This window comes from Trachymyrmex septentrionalis, unplaced genomic scaffold, assembly GCF_001594115.1.
Source record: "Trachymyrmex septentrionalis isolate Tsep2-gDNA-1 unplaced genomic scaffold, Tsep1.0 scaffold19, whole genome shotgun sequence".
NCBI classification, from domain to species: Eukaryota; Metazoa; Arthropoda; class Insecta; order Hymenoptera; family Formicidae; genus Trachymyrmex; species Trachymyrmex septentrionalis.
Window position 1 is genome coordinate 4,155,450 of NW_017305071.1, and position 15,764 is coordinate 4,171,213.

Below are 15,764 nucleotides of genomic sequence, written 5' to 3' on the forward strand. Positions count from 1 at the left end.
CCAAATTTATCTAACAGGTAAAATTTAGCAAAACGCGGAACAATCGACCCTTAATTGATTTAATTAACTTTTAGAATCGATTAAAATTAACATGACTTAACAAAAAAAAGTGATCTGTTTAATCTACAATTAAATTAATTCTTTTTTGTGCTACTATATTTAGAATGATTGTAGATATTATAATTACAATTTATTTTTTCCTTTTTTTTTTATTTTCTTATTGGTGCAACGGACTCTGATTCTATAAGTCAACATATTTCCAACAAAGTTTGGAATATAACTGATAACTATAATAGATATATATTATGTTCACAATAATCATATTCAGTTTTATTTCGTTAAACTGTAATAAAACGATAACATGTTAAATGATAGGTTATCCGATTCTGCAAGATATTTGGAACCATATATGAAATAATATACAAAAATGTGTAAGTTAGAAAGTCCACCACGATATTTATTGCGCCTGTTCTCCATTCCATCCTCTTCCAAATAACAAATATTCAAACAAGATAGTTCAAAGAGAGAAAGAAAGGTAAGAATTTAATTAATAATTATATACATACAATATAGATATAATAATCATAATGGTGTTTTATTTATGACGAGAAGATAATAATAATCAGAACAATTTGTATAAAAACTTATATATTTTATTCCGTACAACACATTACATATAACTCATATTTACGTCATTTACGATGAATATACAATATATGTATTCTCTAATGATTTTTATTGACACATAAATATTTGTATATTACGCAGTATTTTTATTTACGAAAGAAATGCACGTTTTTATTATCAGTATAAAAAAAATATATGATGAATTAAAATAGTCATGATTATCAATGATTTGACGAAAATTAAACGCAATATTTTTGCGATATACTTATAAAAGATTAGTGATTTTTAATCAAATAATTTACAAATTTTTTAAATAAGCTTTTGTGTATCGACATGTTTTAGAAAGTATATCTACAATGATTGTGGGCAAAAAAATTCGAAACAAAATTACCTATAAGTATATTAAATTTTAATTGATTTCAAAATAATCGAAAAGTCACCAAATATGCAAATAACTAAACAAATGGAAAGATAATGATTTATTTTAAAATAGATAATTTAATTGTGATTGAATTTTTAATATTGAAATGTATTACAACATCGTAATTAATCTTAAATAAATTATTAATGATTTAAGATTCGAAAATTTTGTTCGTATATAATATATGAAATGAGAACAATGATAAATATTTAAAAATAAATTACAGAAACATTTGGAAATTTTGAGTTTTTATATTAATTAATAGAAACACATTCGTTGAAGTATAATTATGGTACACTGTCAATTGCTGAAATTATTTTATACATGCAAATTGCATGATTTTTCAAGTATAACTAATTGAAGTGTAGGAAAATTTAACCGAAAGTTAGGTCGATCGATTATCAGTGGTGTTATCAAAATGCAATCTTGTGCAATAAATGACTGTGCCACCCAATGTAGATATCAGCATGAGATATCGGCAAGTAAAATATTTTGTGACGATCTCTTTGGCTTTCTTCACATTCTTATCTTTCGCGATTACAGGACGATCTATATGAGAATGTTGTATAATTAAATTTTTGAAAGTTCAGTTTGTGCAATGAAAAATATTATGATAAATTGGCACAAAATTGTAGACAAAGACAGAGACTCTCTTATCGCTCCAATATTTTATAAAGTTAGAAATTTTCTTGAGAAATCCATTTTCGACTTAATTAATTTAGCTGCGTTTAATGCTTATTGTGATTATATTTGATTGATTTTTCAAATTATTTAACATCAAAAGCTTTTTAAGTTACGTTAATACTTTTTGCGCTGAACTTTTAAAAGATTTTTAATTGTATTTAATTGTATCATAAAAATTATACATTTTATTTCGAAACGTTGATCGAAATATGGATATTTATATCTTTAAATGGTCCTATATATATATATATCTTCAATGTTAAATAAAAATTGACGTTAGAATCACGTTTTTCTAAAACCATTCTGTCAATAAGCTGTGTAATTTTGTTAATTTCAATTTTGAAATACACCTGCGGTTTTGTATGTATAAAAGAGTCGTCTGATAGTTCTTATCACATAGACAGGCGATTGGCGAGTTGGCAGGAGAAGATGGTTAGAGTCGGTTAAAGCATCAAGCGGGATTGACGTTTTTCCTGTTGCTAAGAGTCTGGAGCTGTAAAATAAAGATGTTTTCATTTTCGCTGTTCTCTTTTTATTCTTATGTTCTTAAAATGGAAATTCTATACTATAGGCGAATCGCTAGATCGTTCTTGTATGTCTGGGCATCTTCGTATCTTAAAGTCCGCCACGTCCGCTGTCAATGTACTCGAACCTCTGTGGGGCAGAGACGATCATGGGCTTAGAATCTTATCCCGAGAAATAGTATATTCAGATGCACAATGCAAAACAATTGCTAGATTTTAGACAGAATTAAGAAAGAATGCGGAGTAAAAATTTTACAAAAAGCAAATTTGTCTCTTGTGTTCCATCGTTTCTTAAAATATTTTTAGGCAATTATTTTTCTCTTTTTGACTTTATTTTAATTTATGAAGATCATAGGAAAATTAATACATATTAAAAATCAAAATTCTATAAATAATATTATTTATATAGAAAAGAAAAGTTAAATGCGTATTTCAGTGCAGCGTCTTTCATGCGGAATTAAATGCTTGTTAATTCATAGGAAGATGCCAGACTTACATTATATCTAAAAATTATATTTGTCAACCACCTTCAGACACTACAATTTGAAACAAAAAATCGGAAAAAAACTTAATCTAAATATTTAATTTTTATTTATTGAGAAATTTAAAATATTTGACTAAATAATTATTGAATTAAGAACTTATTAAAAATTTGAAAAATTGCTAAAAATGATTGAATGTATATTTTTTCATTAACTTATTTAGAAGATTGGAAAATTTATTACAGAAATTGAGAAATATTTTAAAAAATATTTTAAAAAATTAATTAAAACTTAATAAATTTATAGGAAATTGAGAATAAATTACAAGATCTTGGCAAAATATTTTTCATTTGTGTCTGAAAATGGTCTTACATTCTTGTGGATAATATACCTCTTTTTCCTCGGTGGAGACGGAGGCATAGGTCCTGGTGGGCGCTTCCGGTTGCTTGGCGGGTCCGATAGCATGCACATAGAGGAGTGCACCGGCCATACCGCCCATAATCGGACCCACCCAATATACCCAGTGATCTTTGAAAGCACCCATCACCACGGCGCTACCCAGCGAACGTGCCGGATTCATCCCCGCACCCGTTCGCGGTACCTAATTATTAAAATTGTTACAAACATATAAAATAATTACGAAAACGGAATTAATTTTTATAAATTTCTTTTATTGTTTAAAACTTTTAAGGAATTATATATTATATATCTATATAGCACAGAATTTGCAGCAATATTGCTGCAATGTTGCAGTATTGTTGCAACTTTTGTGCTATAGGGGTAGGAATAAGGTATTAATTCCAAAACAAATTCTAACTTGTATAACGATTTTTTAGAATATACGATTTCAAAATAAATTTTATATCAGAGAATAACTAAATTATAATTTAATTCAATTTTGACATGTCAGGTTATTTAATTAAATTAAATTTTTTTAATATATATAAAATCAAAGTAAAAAATTGACTTAGGAACTGTTTTTGTGATCAGAATCAAAGTATTGTACTTACCCCGACGAGATGACCAACAGTGACCGCCACACCAATTATGAGGGGTGTGATGGCTTTATTGTCCGGTTTAGCGGCATCGCATACTCCGCAAACTACCAACACCAAGATCAACGCAAGGAAGAATTCCACACCGAATCCTTGCACTGGAGTGATCCCTTCAGCAAGCTTCACCACGCCTAGAAATTCTTCTAGTTTGTCATTCGAGAGAGCCCTTAGAATCGCTGAACCTGCGATAGCGCCCGCGCATTGCGCCACAACATACAAAATGCCTCTAATAATTGGAACCTGCGAATTAGAATCTTGTTAACTCAATTATAATTCACAGATATACCTGAAAAAGATTTAAAAATACTGAAAAAGTTAAAAAATACTAAAGCAAAAGAAGGAGGGAATAAATTTTGATAATCTGATAAATTATATATATAATTAGGAATATTATATTTAATAGGTATGTAATTTTATCTGAATTATTTATATAATTTAATTATATAATTAAATTATGTAAATTATGTAATTTGAATTAAGTTTTAAATTATATAATTAAGTTTACTATACTAGAATTCACACACACACAGAATATTGACAGGTATTTGATTTTTTATTAATAGAATTATTATAGAATTTGTTTTGAATATCCGGATAGATATTTCTAGAAGATGATCGATTTTCATTGCGAGATATCAAATTCTTGAGAGTCTTCTAGGATAGATTTCATTTGCAGAATAATAGACAATTCTCAGTTTACGTATGATACGCATGTAACGTATCAGATTGACGCGCTTTAACTAGCTACTTAGGTCACTGTGGTGACTACTCAGGAACAAAGAGATTTTAGATAGAACAAGTGTTATTAAAAAAAAAACTTATAATATTAAAGTTCAATAAAATTAATATTCAAAAATAGTTCAATAATATAATTAATTTAAGAATTTTAAACACGACCGTAGATGTGAATACATCAAATACGATAAAGAAAGCCAAGAACGGTCAAAGTTGGATGTTTCAAATAATACATAATGTATTATTTGAAACATCCAACTTTGACCGTTTTTCTTTATCGTATTTAATATACATTAATAAACTATTCAATAAAAATACTAAAATTTCTATTGAATATTAATATAAAACATTACCTTCCCGATGACGACGAGACCGAGCGTGACCGCCGGATTGATATGACCTCCGGAGACATGTCCTATCCCTTGAATTGCGCACGCTACCGTCAAACCGAAGGCCAGGCTGATGGCGGCAACATCTCCGGTCACCACGGCACCGCAGCCGAAGAAGTTCAGTAATAAGGTGCCTAAAAATTCTGCCAGAAGAGCACGAGGAAGACCGACCTTCTTATCGGTAAGCTCATCAGCACCCAAGGCGTTCTTCAGATTCACCATCTGAGATATGTAAGTAAAAAATAAAATTAAGAACAAAGTTATAAAAAAGACACATATTATTCGAATATAAAATATAGGATAAAAATGTTTATCTTTAAACAATAAAGAAATTTAATATAGTCTTATAAGGGAATTCCGTCAGAATTGTCCACTTATCAATTTTGATAAACTTTAGATATGTTGTAAATTGTAAAACATAAAAAAATGTTAGATTCTTTTCTGATTATCTCAAGGTTAGAAATCGAAATAATTCCTGAAGGTAAATTTAAAAAATTTGACATTTGTGCAAAATATCAATACTCCGTTATTAAAAGTTACTACAAATATTATTTTATATATCTCATAGTTTTGGAGATACTAAAAATGAAAAAAATCGTTATTTTTTAAAAGATTTTTCCTTGAGATAAGCAGATAAAAAAATATGGATCTAGTATTTTTTTATGCTCTACAACATATCCAAAGAACAATATAAAGAATGTAAGTATCATTTCAGGGTTATATGTACAACTGAACGTAGTTCTTATATCGTTATAAGCACAGATTTTTTTTTAATTGAGATTTGGCACGTTTCCAAGAAACGAAAGATATTTAATTTGCAATCATCATTACGTATATGAATAAGCGAAAGCATTTTACGAGTTTGAAATTTAGAATGGACTTCCTTTTTGAGCTTTAACACTCTTCTTTAGCGACGTTTAGCGGTTCCGTTGATTGACAGCGAGTGGATGTAGATCGAGGACGCAATGGTTTACGAGTGCGACAAAAGCTTCGACAGGCTGCATTACGTATGTAGATCGTCACATCCTCACCTCGAACGATCGGTTCGAATTACCTAATCGCGCCAAAGCTCGCTGATCGTCATCTACGTAGCGCGTAGGTGACCTTTTAATTAAAAACAGCCGCGTTTCTTTTCCAATCGAAATGAAAGCTCATCTATTTAAATATCCGTATATGTATTCTATAATTTACAATTACAATTTTGTACTATTATTATCTATTACAATTTAAAAAAATCAATAGCTTTTTTAGAACAAAGAATAAGGAATTGGATTTGTTTTTAATGTCTTATTTAAATTTATTTCTGAGCTATAACTTTTTTCATGATTCATCATTATATTTCGTTCATCATACGATTTATTTTCCCGATAAATGCTTTAAGCAAACGTCGTCAGGGACAATCGAGTTGCCTTCCAAAAATTCCATTTGATACGCGGATTACGTAATTATATAGGCGTCATTACTAAAGTCGTGAGCCGAGATGATCTGATCTTACAGATGATGTCACAGTCCGAGATTGTTCTTCCTTCGCGTCCGCCCAACTCTGTCATAAAACTATTTGTCGCTTATACGGCTGATTTGCTAAATCGTACCGTTATGAAGTCTGGTAGGTCCAAAAGAAATCGGATTTATTTGAAAATAAGTTTTTCATTTTCAAAACTATTTTTTAAGCTCAAATTTTCAAGAGTATCAATATATCGTTCATCATATTTTCTAAAGTTTCGTGCGACTTTCTGTAGCTATTTATGTATTTCATCTGGGTGACATTATTAACTAAATTAATAAATTCCGCCAGACTAGCAATTTGACCGGCTTGTAAAAGTACAGTTTATATTCGCACGTTAATATAAAGGCGTGTGACTGTACGCTGGAATTCTGTGTTTGAATCAAATCATTATTTCTTATTGCGTTTGTATTAATTTTTTCTTCCATTTATTTGGTCATCATTATGCGATTGCGAAGTTTATGTTTTTATAAATGTATTTATTTATACTGCGAGCTTTACTCAAACGGAAAACGCAAGTCCGCAAACAACATGTTGTTGTTGGCGCGAATTGCGCAGTAATACATTAAACAATTATTTTATTTGTGCTAGCAGTTCTCTGCACGTTAAATGTTATGGAAATTTTACTATAAATAAAAAATAATAAAAAAATGACTTAAAAATGCAAATGATTACTTAAAAAAATTTTCTGAAAAATTCCACTTTAGATGAAAATATCTTTTAGTCTTTATATTGGAAAATATCTAAATTTAGAGATATTATGAGATGTGCTATCAATTCGTTCACTCAATTCGTGTAATGTCAGTTTATATTATTAATTGCATATTTTTATATTGTTTTATATTTGTTGCTATTTATTTATTTAATATTGTGTATTTATATTTAGTATAATTTATATTAAAAAATATAATTTTATTACTTTTTAATTAAATTTGTATTTTTTAATTCTAATTATATCTGTTTAATATAATTATAATGTAATTATAGTTTCTTTTTAAGACTATATGGAAAGAATAATTTTTGAAATATAGGTATAAATTTAAAAATAATTTTGTTTGACCAATCAAAATAATTAGGCGTTCAAGATAATTAACAGAATGTCAAAACTTTTTACAATATTATCATGTTTGAGCGTTTTATATTTTATAACACATAATTATTTTGATGGGTTAAAAAAATTATTTTCAGCTATATATCTGGTTAAATTTTACTTTAACAAAATTCTATTCTTTCCACGTATATAAATGTTTTATGACTCGATTGTAAACGCTTCAAAATTTATGGTAAAATATTTAAATTTTTTCATATAACAACAATCTCTTAGGTTGTATTTCGATATTCATTGCTAGTGCTGAAAATATATAGTATATATTACGTACACTAAAGATTTTCAATATTGGCAATGAACATTGGAATGCAGCCCCAGTGTCAATTATTTCAATCATCTGTCAACAATCAAACGGTTGCTATAACAGAAACGGTGCAACATGAATGTACTATAAATAGATAACGAAACCTCGAAAGTTTCCAACCGTTCTCGTTCCATCGGTTTTTCTGTTATAAGTTTTTGCTATTCTTCCATACCGCCCCTTTTGACTTCCTTTTCACACGCTTCGCTACATTCGAGATGGCGAACAAAAAGAGTCCTTTACCGTGCGATTATCGATATCGCCTTCCACCTGGCGGTAATAAAAAACCCCCTCCGTTCTACCATATCTGAGAATTCATCGTGGATTCGTTCTTTTATGATTGCCGATCGTTCCATGAAAGCGAAGACCGGTTGATTCGGAAGCATAAATCACCCGTTAGATCCTCCAGTGATTTATCGGTGACCGTTAGAGAGATCGTTATCCCTATATGGTCTTGTCAGGATTTTTCCCCTCTACTCATTTTATTTTTCCGTTCTGTTTTTCAGTGGACACTGTAAGATTTCTTCTCGATCCCTTTAAAGGATCGATTGACGATTGACCATGTCCGACTGGTGATCCACTCATTCCACTTTAAGCTGAAGCTATAATAGCTTTTTCGTTGTATCGTTAATCGGTGAAGGCTTAATTTGGCTTAAATTAAATTAATGGAATTTTATCTTGGAATTTAGGACATTTTAAAAATTAAATTTGTATTAAAATTATTAAATGTATCAGTTTTAATTTTTTTCCAGACAGATTTAAGTTTAATTTTCAAATTATTCTTTCAGTACATACAAATTATTGCATAATTGTTATAAATTGTTTACATAATTTATATAATTAATTTCCAATCAATTTTAAATTTAATTTTTAAATCATTTTTTTGATCATTTATGTATGTGTGTATATATGTGTATAGACACACACGCGCGCACACACAAATTATATTTATATAATTTTATTACATAAATTTTTATTTATATCTCGATTTTTCATCCTTATTTACGAGATCAAAGTTTCAATTAAATTTTTATCGTATTTTTTATTTAACCCTTAATTAAATTCAATTGTTTACATTTATTTCAAAAATGTTCTAATTTACACAACAATTAGAATTGGTATAGCCAATTGATTAAAGTTGAATTATTCATTTAATAATTTATTAATAAAATAAATTCCTTTTGCAAAGGATATGTAATTTATATAACGATTAATATTTTTTTACTAATATCAATTGGTGATTTTTCCTTTCAAAATTAAAACCTATGAGACATGAGTATTTATTGATGGTGGAGATACTAAAAGTAATGGAGAAACATGGTGCATGACTTTTGTGAAAACAACACGATAAAATAGAGAAAATAGCTGAGACGTTCATATGAACGTCACGTATTTACCAGAAGAGACCATGATTGGCATACGTACGTCGCGTTAAATGCTAGTTTGATTCGAATTGCAAACGTTTCATTCTGCGTCTAACGTAACACAATTTGTGCTTTAGACTTTGAAAGGCAGTCAAAATTATGATTTAGATATGCTTCTTTGATATGAAAAATTTGTCTTATATGTTTATTATTATTTATATCAAAGCAAATTATGTGATGTTTTATGTATAATATGTTAAATATGTAAAATAACACTAAAGTTAGATAAATTAAATAACACACGTTAAAGTTAGTCAGTATCTAAAAAAAGAGAAACTGACTCATTTAGCATATGTGTTTTTATGTATTCTTAATTTTAACAATTTTATATGTATATAGTATATATATATATAGTTTTTATTATATTTCTTTATTATACATATTAAAGATTTATCCCATGACTAAATTGAATAAATATATCATAAATAAAATAAATATTATAAATATAAATATATAATAAAAAATAAATAATAAACATAAATAATAAAGTTAAAAATGATGAATAAACATTCACTCACCTCGAAATCTGGAACTAACACGTGCAATTGATTAATAAATTTTCTCTAGTCTTGTTGACAGCTTCCCCTTTGACAAGTACTTGAAAGTGCGTAAAATATTATTTGATAATTTTTTCGAGTCCTTTGAGATGCCTTCGAAAATTGTTTTATTTAAAAGAATCCTTTATTCTATTCTATTACAAAAAAGTCCTTTAGGAACCAACGAAACCGAGATGACTCCTTGAGAGCGACCGAGCGACAACTGTCGCAAGCTGGGCTCTCGGGCCGATCGGGCCTCACGTAGATAGGTATCCGTACAAGTAACTCTACCGGCAGGCGAACAGCAAAGTAGTAGGGATATCACGGTTAAAAGTGGCGAGTGCATGAACACAAACAACGAGTCCATGCGTAAAATATATATGTACATACACGTTTTGATAAATAGAGGTTTACTGCACGAGGACATACTTCCGGAAACGTGCCGATAAAATTACAGTCAATGATCTCAGCTTCAAGATAGATTTCATATAAAATAAAAAATTTTTTTAAATTCTCTTGAGGAATAATTTAAGCAAGATATTCGCGATCAAAAAAACCTGGATGTTAAGAATATAAAAAGTTTCTGACAGAAAACTTTAAAATTCTATTTAAATAAAATTAATTTTGAATACACAAAAAGTTAGAAGTATATTTAAAAGAATGATTCACATAAATGTAAAAATTATTATCTGTAGTTATTAAAAAAATAAAATTTGTTTATCTTTCGCAGTAAAACGATGACATCGATAAAATTATTATCTACGAAAACATTATGTTTGTAACGATGATAAGATAATTGTGAATGGAAACTTCAATTTTAGAAAATAATTAAATAAATATCAAATCCTGAGTAACGAGATCTCTTTAAATTTCAAGAAAATTTTATTTAAATACTTATCTGTTGTGAGTATATTTTAATCTAGAATACTTTTTGAAATGTAAAATTGTTCGATTTTTTCCTCTGGAGAGACTACGCAATACAAAACAGTTTGTTTTTTATTCAGGCTTATTTCCGATTCACCTCTTGGCCTTTGCGTTCACAATCTTTTTCATCGGTCCATTGTGAAATACAATCGCTTAAGGAAGTTAGAAAAGAAAGAAGCGAAACTCGTTTTAAAAATGATCACATCGCCTGAAATATTTAAAAATCTGAACCGATCGAAAATACAAAGTACCGTATAATATTTTAATATAACTAGATATTTTTGCATTAATCAGTAAACATAAATCAGAATACATATGTAAATGTAAATGTTTAGACATTCTAAATGATTTTCAGCGGAGATGCGGAACGACACGGCGCAGTTTTTGCGGTAGCAAGTAGCCTTTTTGCCTTTAGCATTATTTCGATCATACCTTTCCTGAGACGTGTAATCGGAAATGGTATTTTCCCGGTAGGAAAAGGAAAGTACGGTTTCAACGGTACTTCCTTGCGATGCACGCGATGCATAACGAAGGGGAGAGCACCTAAGCGCGACGAAGATGATGATTTCATTGTAGGCTTAACCTATGATTAAATTCTACGATTTAATTTCTTTTGGTTAATTTTCCATTTATCTTTTTTTTTTATATTGTTCTTTTTGGGACTAATATTTTTTAATTGCTAAACGATTTACTTGTAAAAGTAATGAAGAAAAAAAGTAGATAATTAGAAGAAGGTGATTAAATTAGGATTAAATTAGAAAATAATGTAATTTTTTAATAAAAATATCAAAGAATTGCTTTGTAACATTTTTATTTCAAAATTACCTTATTTTCCAGAATAAGAAAAACAAATTTCAAATATAAAAATTTCTTACGTCAAATATTGTCAATATTTATAAAATATTAATATCATTTTGCGCAGTATTCTTCCTTTGTCTTATTAAACTAATTGCGCGAATAAGCCAAGTTACATTAAGACAATTGGTGTATAATTGATGGCATTCAGAAAACGTGGGGGCGATGATAAATGTCGTGCGATGCAAGAAAATGTTAAGTAGCCATTCTCTTGATTGATTTGTGTAATTCGAAACGCAATTCATCACACAATCATTCTTATGTATATTCATGTATATGATGAGCCTCGCGCTCGCGCAAGTTTGAATAGCTGATAGATATAAAATTTACGATACACACTTAATATCTGCAAAATTTTTTACAAAATTAGCTGTAATTTTGTTTTGAACACTTTTTAAATGCAGTTGTGAATAATAAAAATTAAACGTACGTGTAATTTGTAAACGTATCAAAAGATTCTGTCTACAGTATCCGTTCACATGATGATTGTAACCGCGATAATGATGCGGAATTAACACGCTGTATTTTATCCGCCATTGTTTCTAGCCATGGTATTCTAGTGAGATGCAAAATTACCACGAATAAGTCAATTAACCATCGGAGGAATTAAATAACGTCGGTTCCGAACAAAGCGTTCCAAGCTTTTCGCATTATTTCTAAAGCGCGGAACTATAATTACACCATGTTGCTAGAAAGAGAGAGAGAGAGAGAGAGAGAGAGAGAGAGAGAGAGAGAGAGAGAGAATGTAATTGTGCAACATGGCAGCGTGCTTGGGGGCTGCATAATACAAACATGATGGCGCATATGTCACGTAAGAGAGTCGTATTGTTAGAATTTGTTGTCATTGCCGTGCAGCTGAGTTCTTAGCCGTGTTGTCATCTGAGCGCTGAATCAAGGTTTATGCAGCTCACCTGCAAGTGTGCATATTTATTATGTATTATAACGCTGTGGCAAGCGAGACTGACAGGAGAGAAAACCAAGAGAAACTCGAAAACTTTATGTTAAGGATAATAAAAAGTATCTATAAAGTAAGTAAAAATACTCACAAAAAGTAACTACAAAAGAGAAATATCAAGATAGGGGAAGAATTAATCGGCAGAGATAGAATAAATTTGCTAAAAAAATAATAAAGTTTAAGAAGATAAATTTAGTAATTAATGCCATGAAATAATATCTATTTGCTGCGAATCAATTGCTTAAATAACAGATTTGTTTGTTGTAAATGATATATTTGAAATATAGAATTGAATAGACAAAATAATAATGCGAGTTCGATGACACAATTCTGATTTGTTCGCCAAAAGCAGATGAATCATCTTATGTTTCTCGAGTACATTCCGCGAAGCAGTACAACAAGATCGTCATCGTCATCGCCGAGTCATTACTGCTTTTTTTTTTCACGTGACGGTTGCACGATGTCAACCGGCTACTACCTGATCGTTTTGTCCTTCCATCGACTAAGAATGTGTATGAGACACGTGTCTACGTTTTGTATACTAACCAATTTAAAAATGAACTGTATTTTAATTCTGTTTTATAACAAACATATATATAAATATATATGTTTGTACTATAAAAGTAACGAAAGAGAACCAATTTAATTTGATATCAATAATATAAAAATTAAGTAAATTATTAAGCAATATTATATTAGTAAATATGTCTTAAAATGTTAAACCAGATCAATAATTTAAAAATTAAGTATTAATATGATACATCATAATATAATATTTAAAAAATCCACTGTAGAGTTCGAAGCAGCAAGATGACGTTTTAGTAACGTTTTATTGATGTCTTTAAGACGTTATTAAGATGTCATTTGACGTCACCATAATTGCTACTTGGGATAGTAGACGTTTAAAATCGTAGTTAAAACGTGTGGATGGATTATTATTCTTGATTGATCGTTCTTATATTAATAAACTCATCATCAATGCGTGGCCTGCACGTGGACGAACAATTCTTTTCATTATCTATCCGATCTTGTCGTAGTGCTCTTAATTTAAAGTCACTAGATGAATCATCAAGTATTGAAATTAAGATGACTATTTTGAGCTAAAATGGCGTCGGATAACGATATATTATTACATGTAACTTATAAGTACAAATACAAATGCATAAGTTTGATTATGTCGCGTTTTGAATCAAAATGGCGGACAAATTGTGATACTAACTCGACCGAAAAAAAGTCACCTTAAGATCGCAATAAGACTACGATCGATATTTCCTTGCATACGAATCGAGATCCGGATGTCATCGCATTTATTTGTCATCTATAAAGAGTTTCACGATAATAGGAATATTTGTTATCATATTGAATTTTCTACATACATTTATCATATATTTTTTATATTCTTGTCTTATAGTTTTTATTTAATAGTTATTACTGTTTTTATTTTATTTAATTCGCTTAATTTTTCATATTTCCCCATTCTATATCTACTTCTTAATTTATATTATAAATTCTACGATTTCATTAAATTGCGATGTAATTTCTGATTCAGATGGATTCAGGTACAGATGCAAGTTTATACGATCCAAAACAGTTTTGCCAGGCACTGTTTTATGTTGGATTTTAAGGAGACAGCTTGATGGAAACCAGGCATCCATGTCAATCTTCGTTTTATCTCAAAGAACTAGGCGTGCGTGAGATTGAAAGATCGACTTGCATTATTCTATCTAGATTGCTGCAACATGAGAAGTCGTAAATATCCCAGAAATAAATTCGCGCGCCAATTAGAGCGACAAAGAGATATTTGCCTCTCAAATGAACTTGCGTACTTCGTCATAACGTTTGAAGATGATAGATATGGACTCTTATGTCTACTGAAAAGGCACCCGGCGATGTTACGACATAAATATCTCTTTAGACGAATGATTAAAAACTTTTTTGTGATAGAGATGAGACATGGCGTTTTTCGCAGATTAGAGAGAGAGCGTGTACAATTATGCGACTTCCGCGAGCTTTCCTGCGGCGCGTCGCAAACCAATCGTTACGGGTGCAAGAAACTGCAGGTATGACGTCCATGTTCATCGCGACCATCGGTTGACCTCACGTATGCTAATTGTCGCGATTTTATCTGCACGCGAACTCACCATATTGCCATAATGCCGGTCAACAACTACGAAATAGAATATCAGGAAAAACTGCAAAGGAATTGAGAGACTTGATATAAATTTTAATAACTAAATCCTTCGTCTAATCTTAATCGCAAATTTTGAAAATGATACATATTTTTGAAGATATTTGTTACAAAGGCATCTTGCAACATCGAAAATTAGCTTGTTAATTAATTATTACTTTTAACGATTAGAATAGAATGAATAGCTTTGAAGAAGAATGATGTAATTATGTATGAAGTTAAATTAAATTGATTCAATTTAAAGGAGTTCGATCAATTAATGAAAAATTGAAATAATTTCTAACTTTATTCGGAAAAAACGAAATTGCTTGTTATTAACATTGTGAAAATTAAGTAAAAGTCTCGACTCAGCTGCGAATGATATCATAGATGTAATCTAAATAAACTGCGAGAGTAATTGGCTATTGCAGGCTATGACCGGAAGTCAGTGGTCGGAGATCTCTGCCATTACTAACGGAATCTTATCTGTGGCCTTGATATAGTACTTACTGTTTATACACTTTTGTGTGAAAGGCCAAAAGTCGTACGATAGAAATATAACTGAAATGTTTAGGCGTGCCAAAATCTTACTTGAAGCCTTATTCTCGAAAAATATCACATATGATTAAAATATACTGAAAAAATTTTCTGATTGAAAATGGACAAATCAAAATTTTCTGATTAAATTTATTAGAATTCTAGTTGAGATAATCGGAATTCTGGTTGATATAATATTTCTGGTAAAATCTACTAGAATTCTTATTTTAATTATCTCAACTAGAATTTTAGTAGATTTAATCAGAAAATTCTGATTCGTCCATTTTTCACCAGAAAACTACTATTTAATCCAAGCAGACCATTTTTCTCCATGTATGTACAGTATACGTTACATATATTGTATATTATAGATTTCTTCAGTATTTTTTCATGTGCGATATTTTTCGAGAATGAGGCCCATGAGATTTTATCAGTTCTATTTAAAAAAAAAATATGTTAAGTTAATACTCAAATGTATCGAAATCCTTTAGAAAATCTCAAAGATTTTTGTTGACTCTTTTGCGATGATTAGTTCT

At 29.6% G+C, this 15,764-nt stretch overlaps 1 protein-coding gene across 3 annotated transcripts; it reads right to left on the reverse strand.

The window, feature by feature from the left end:
* Positions 1 to 1,942: 1,942 nt before the first annotated feature.
* Positions 1,943 to 10,051, reverse strand: LOC108747009 (aquaporin AQPAn.G-like). 3 transcript variants are annotated; one of them, XM_018484213.1, is made up of 6 exons: positions 9,773 to 10,051; positions 4,882 to 5,139; positions 3,749 to 4,033; positions 3,130 to 3,339; positions 2,299 to 2,386; positions 1,943 to 2,225 (listed from the first exon to the last, which is right to left on the reverse strand). In XM_018484213.1, the coding sequence occupies exons 2-5, from the start codon at positions 5,137 to 5,139 to the stop codon at positions 2,348 to 2,350; spliced, it is 792 nt and encodes a 263-aa protein (XP_018339715.1). In that variant the 5' UTR covers positions 9,773 to 10,051; the 3' UTR covers positions 1,943 to 2,225; positions 2,299 to 2,347. The 3 variants fall into 3 exon arrangements, with proteins under 3 accessions (XP_018339715.1, XP_018339713.1, XP_018339714.1); XM_018484211.1 differs by lacking the exon at positions 2,299 to 2,386; XM_018484212.1 differs by lacking the exon at positions 1,943 to 2,225 and having other exon boundaries at positions 2,247 to 2,386.
* Between the last annotated feature and the right edge of the window lie 5,713 nt (positions 10,052 to 15,764).

Bases quoted from the DNA above. Each gene is read 5' to 3' on its own strand.
- LOC108747009 (XM_018484211.1), bottom strand. From the start codon at position 5,139: ATGGTGAATCTGAAGAACGCCTTGGGTGCTGATGAGCTTACCGATAAG. The intron at 4,034-4,881 runs GTAATGTTTTAT...TCTAATTCGCAG, and splicing joins GTCTCGTCGTCATCGGGAAG to GTTCCAATTATTAGAGGCAT. The intron at 3,340-3,748 runs GTAAGTACAATA...TTTAATAATTAG, and splicing joins CTGTTGGTCATCTCGTCGGG to GTACCGCGAACGGGTGCGGG.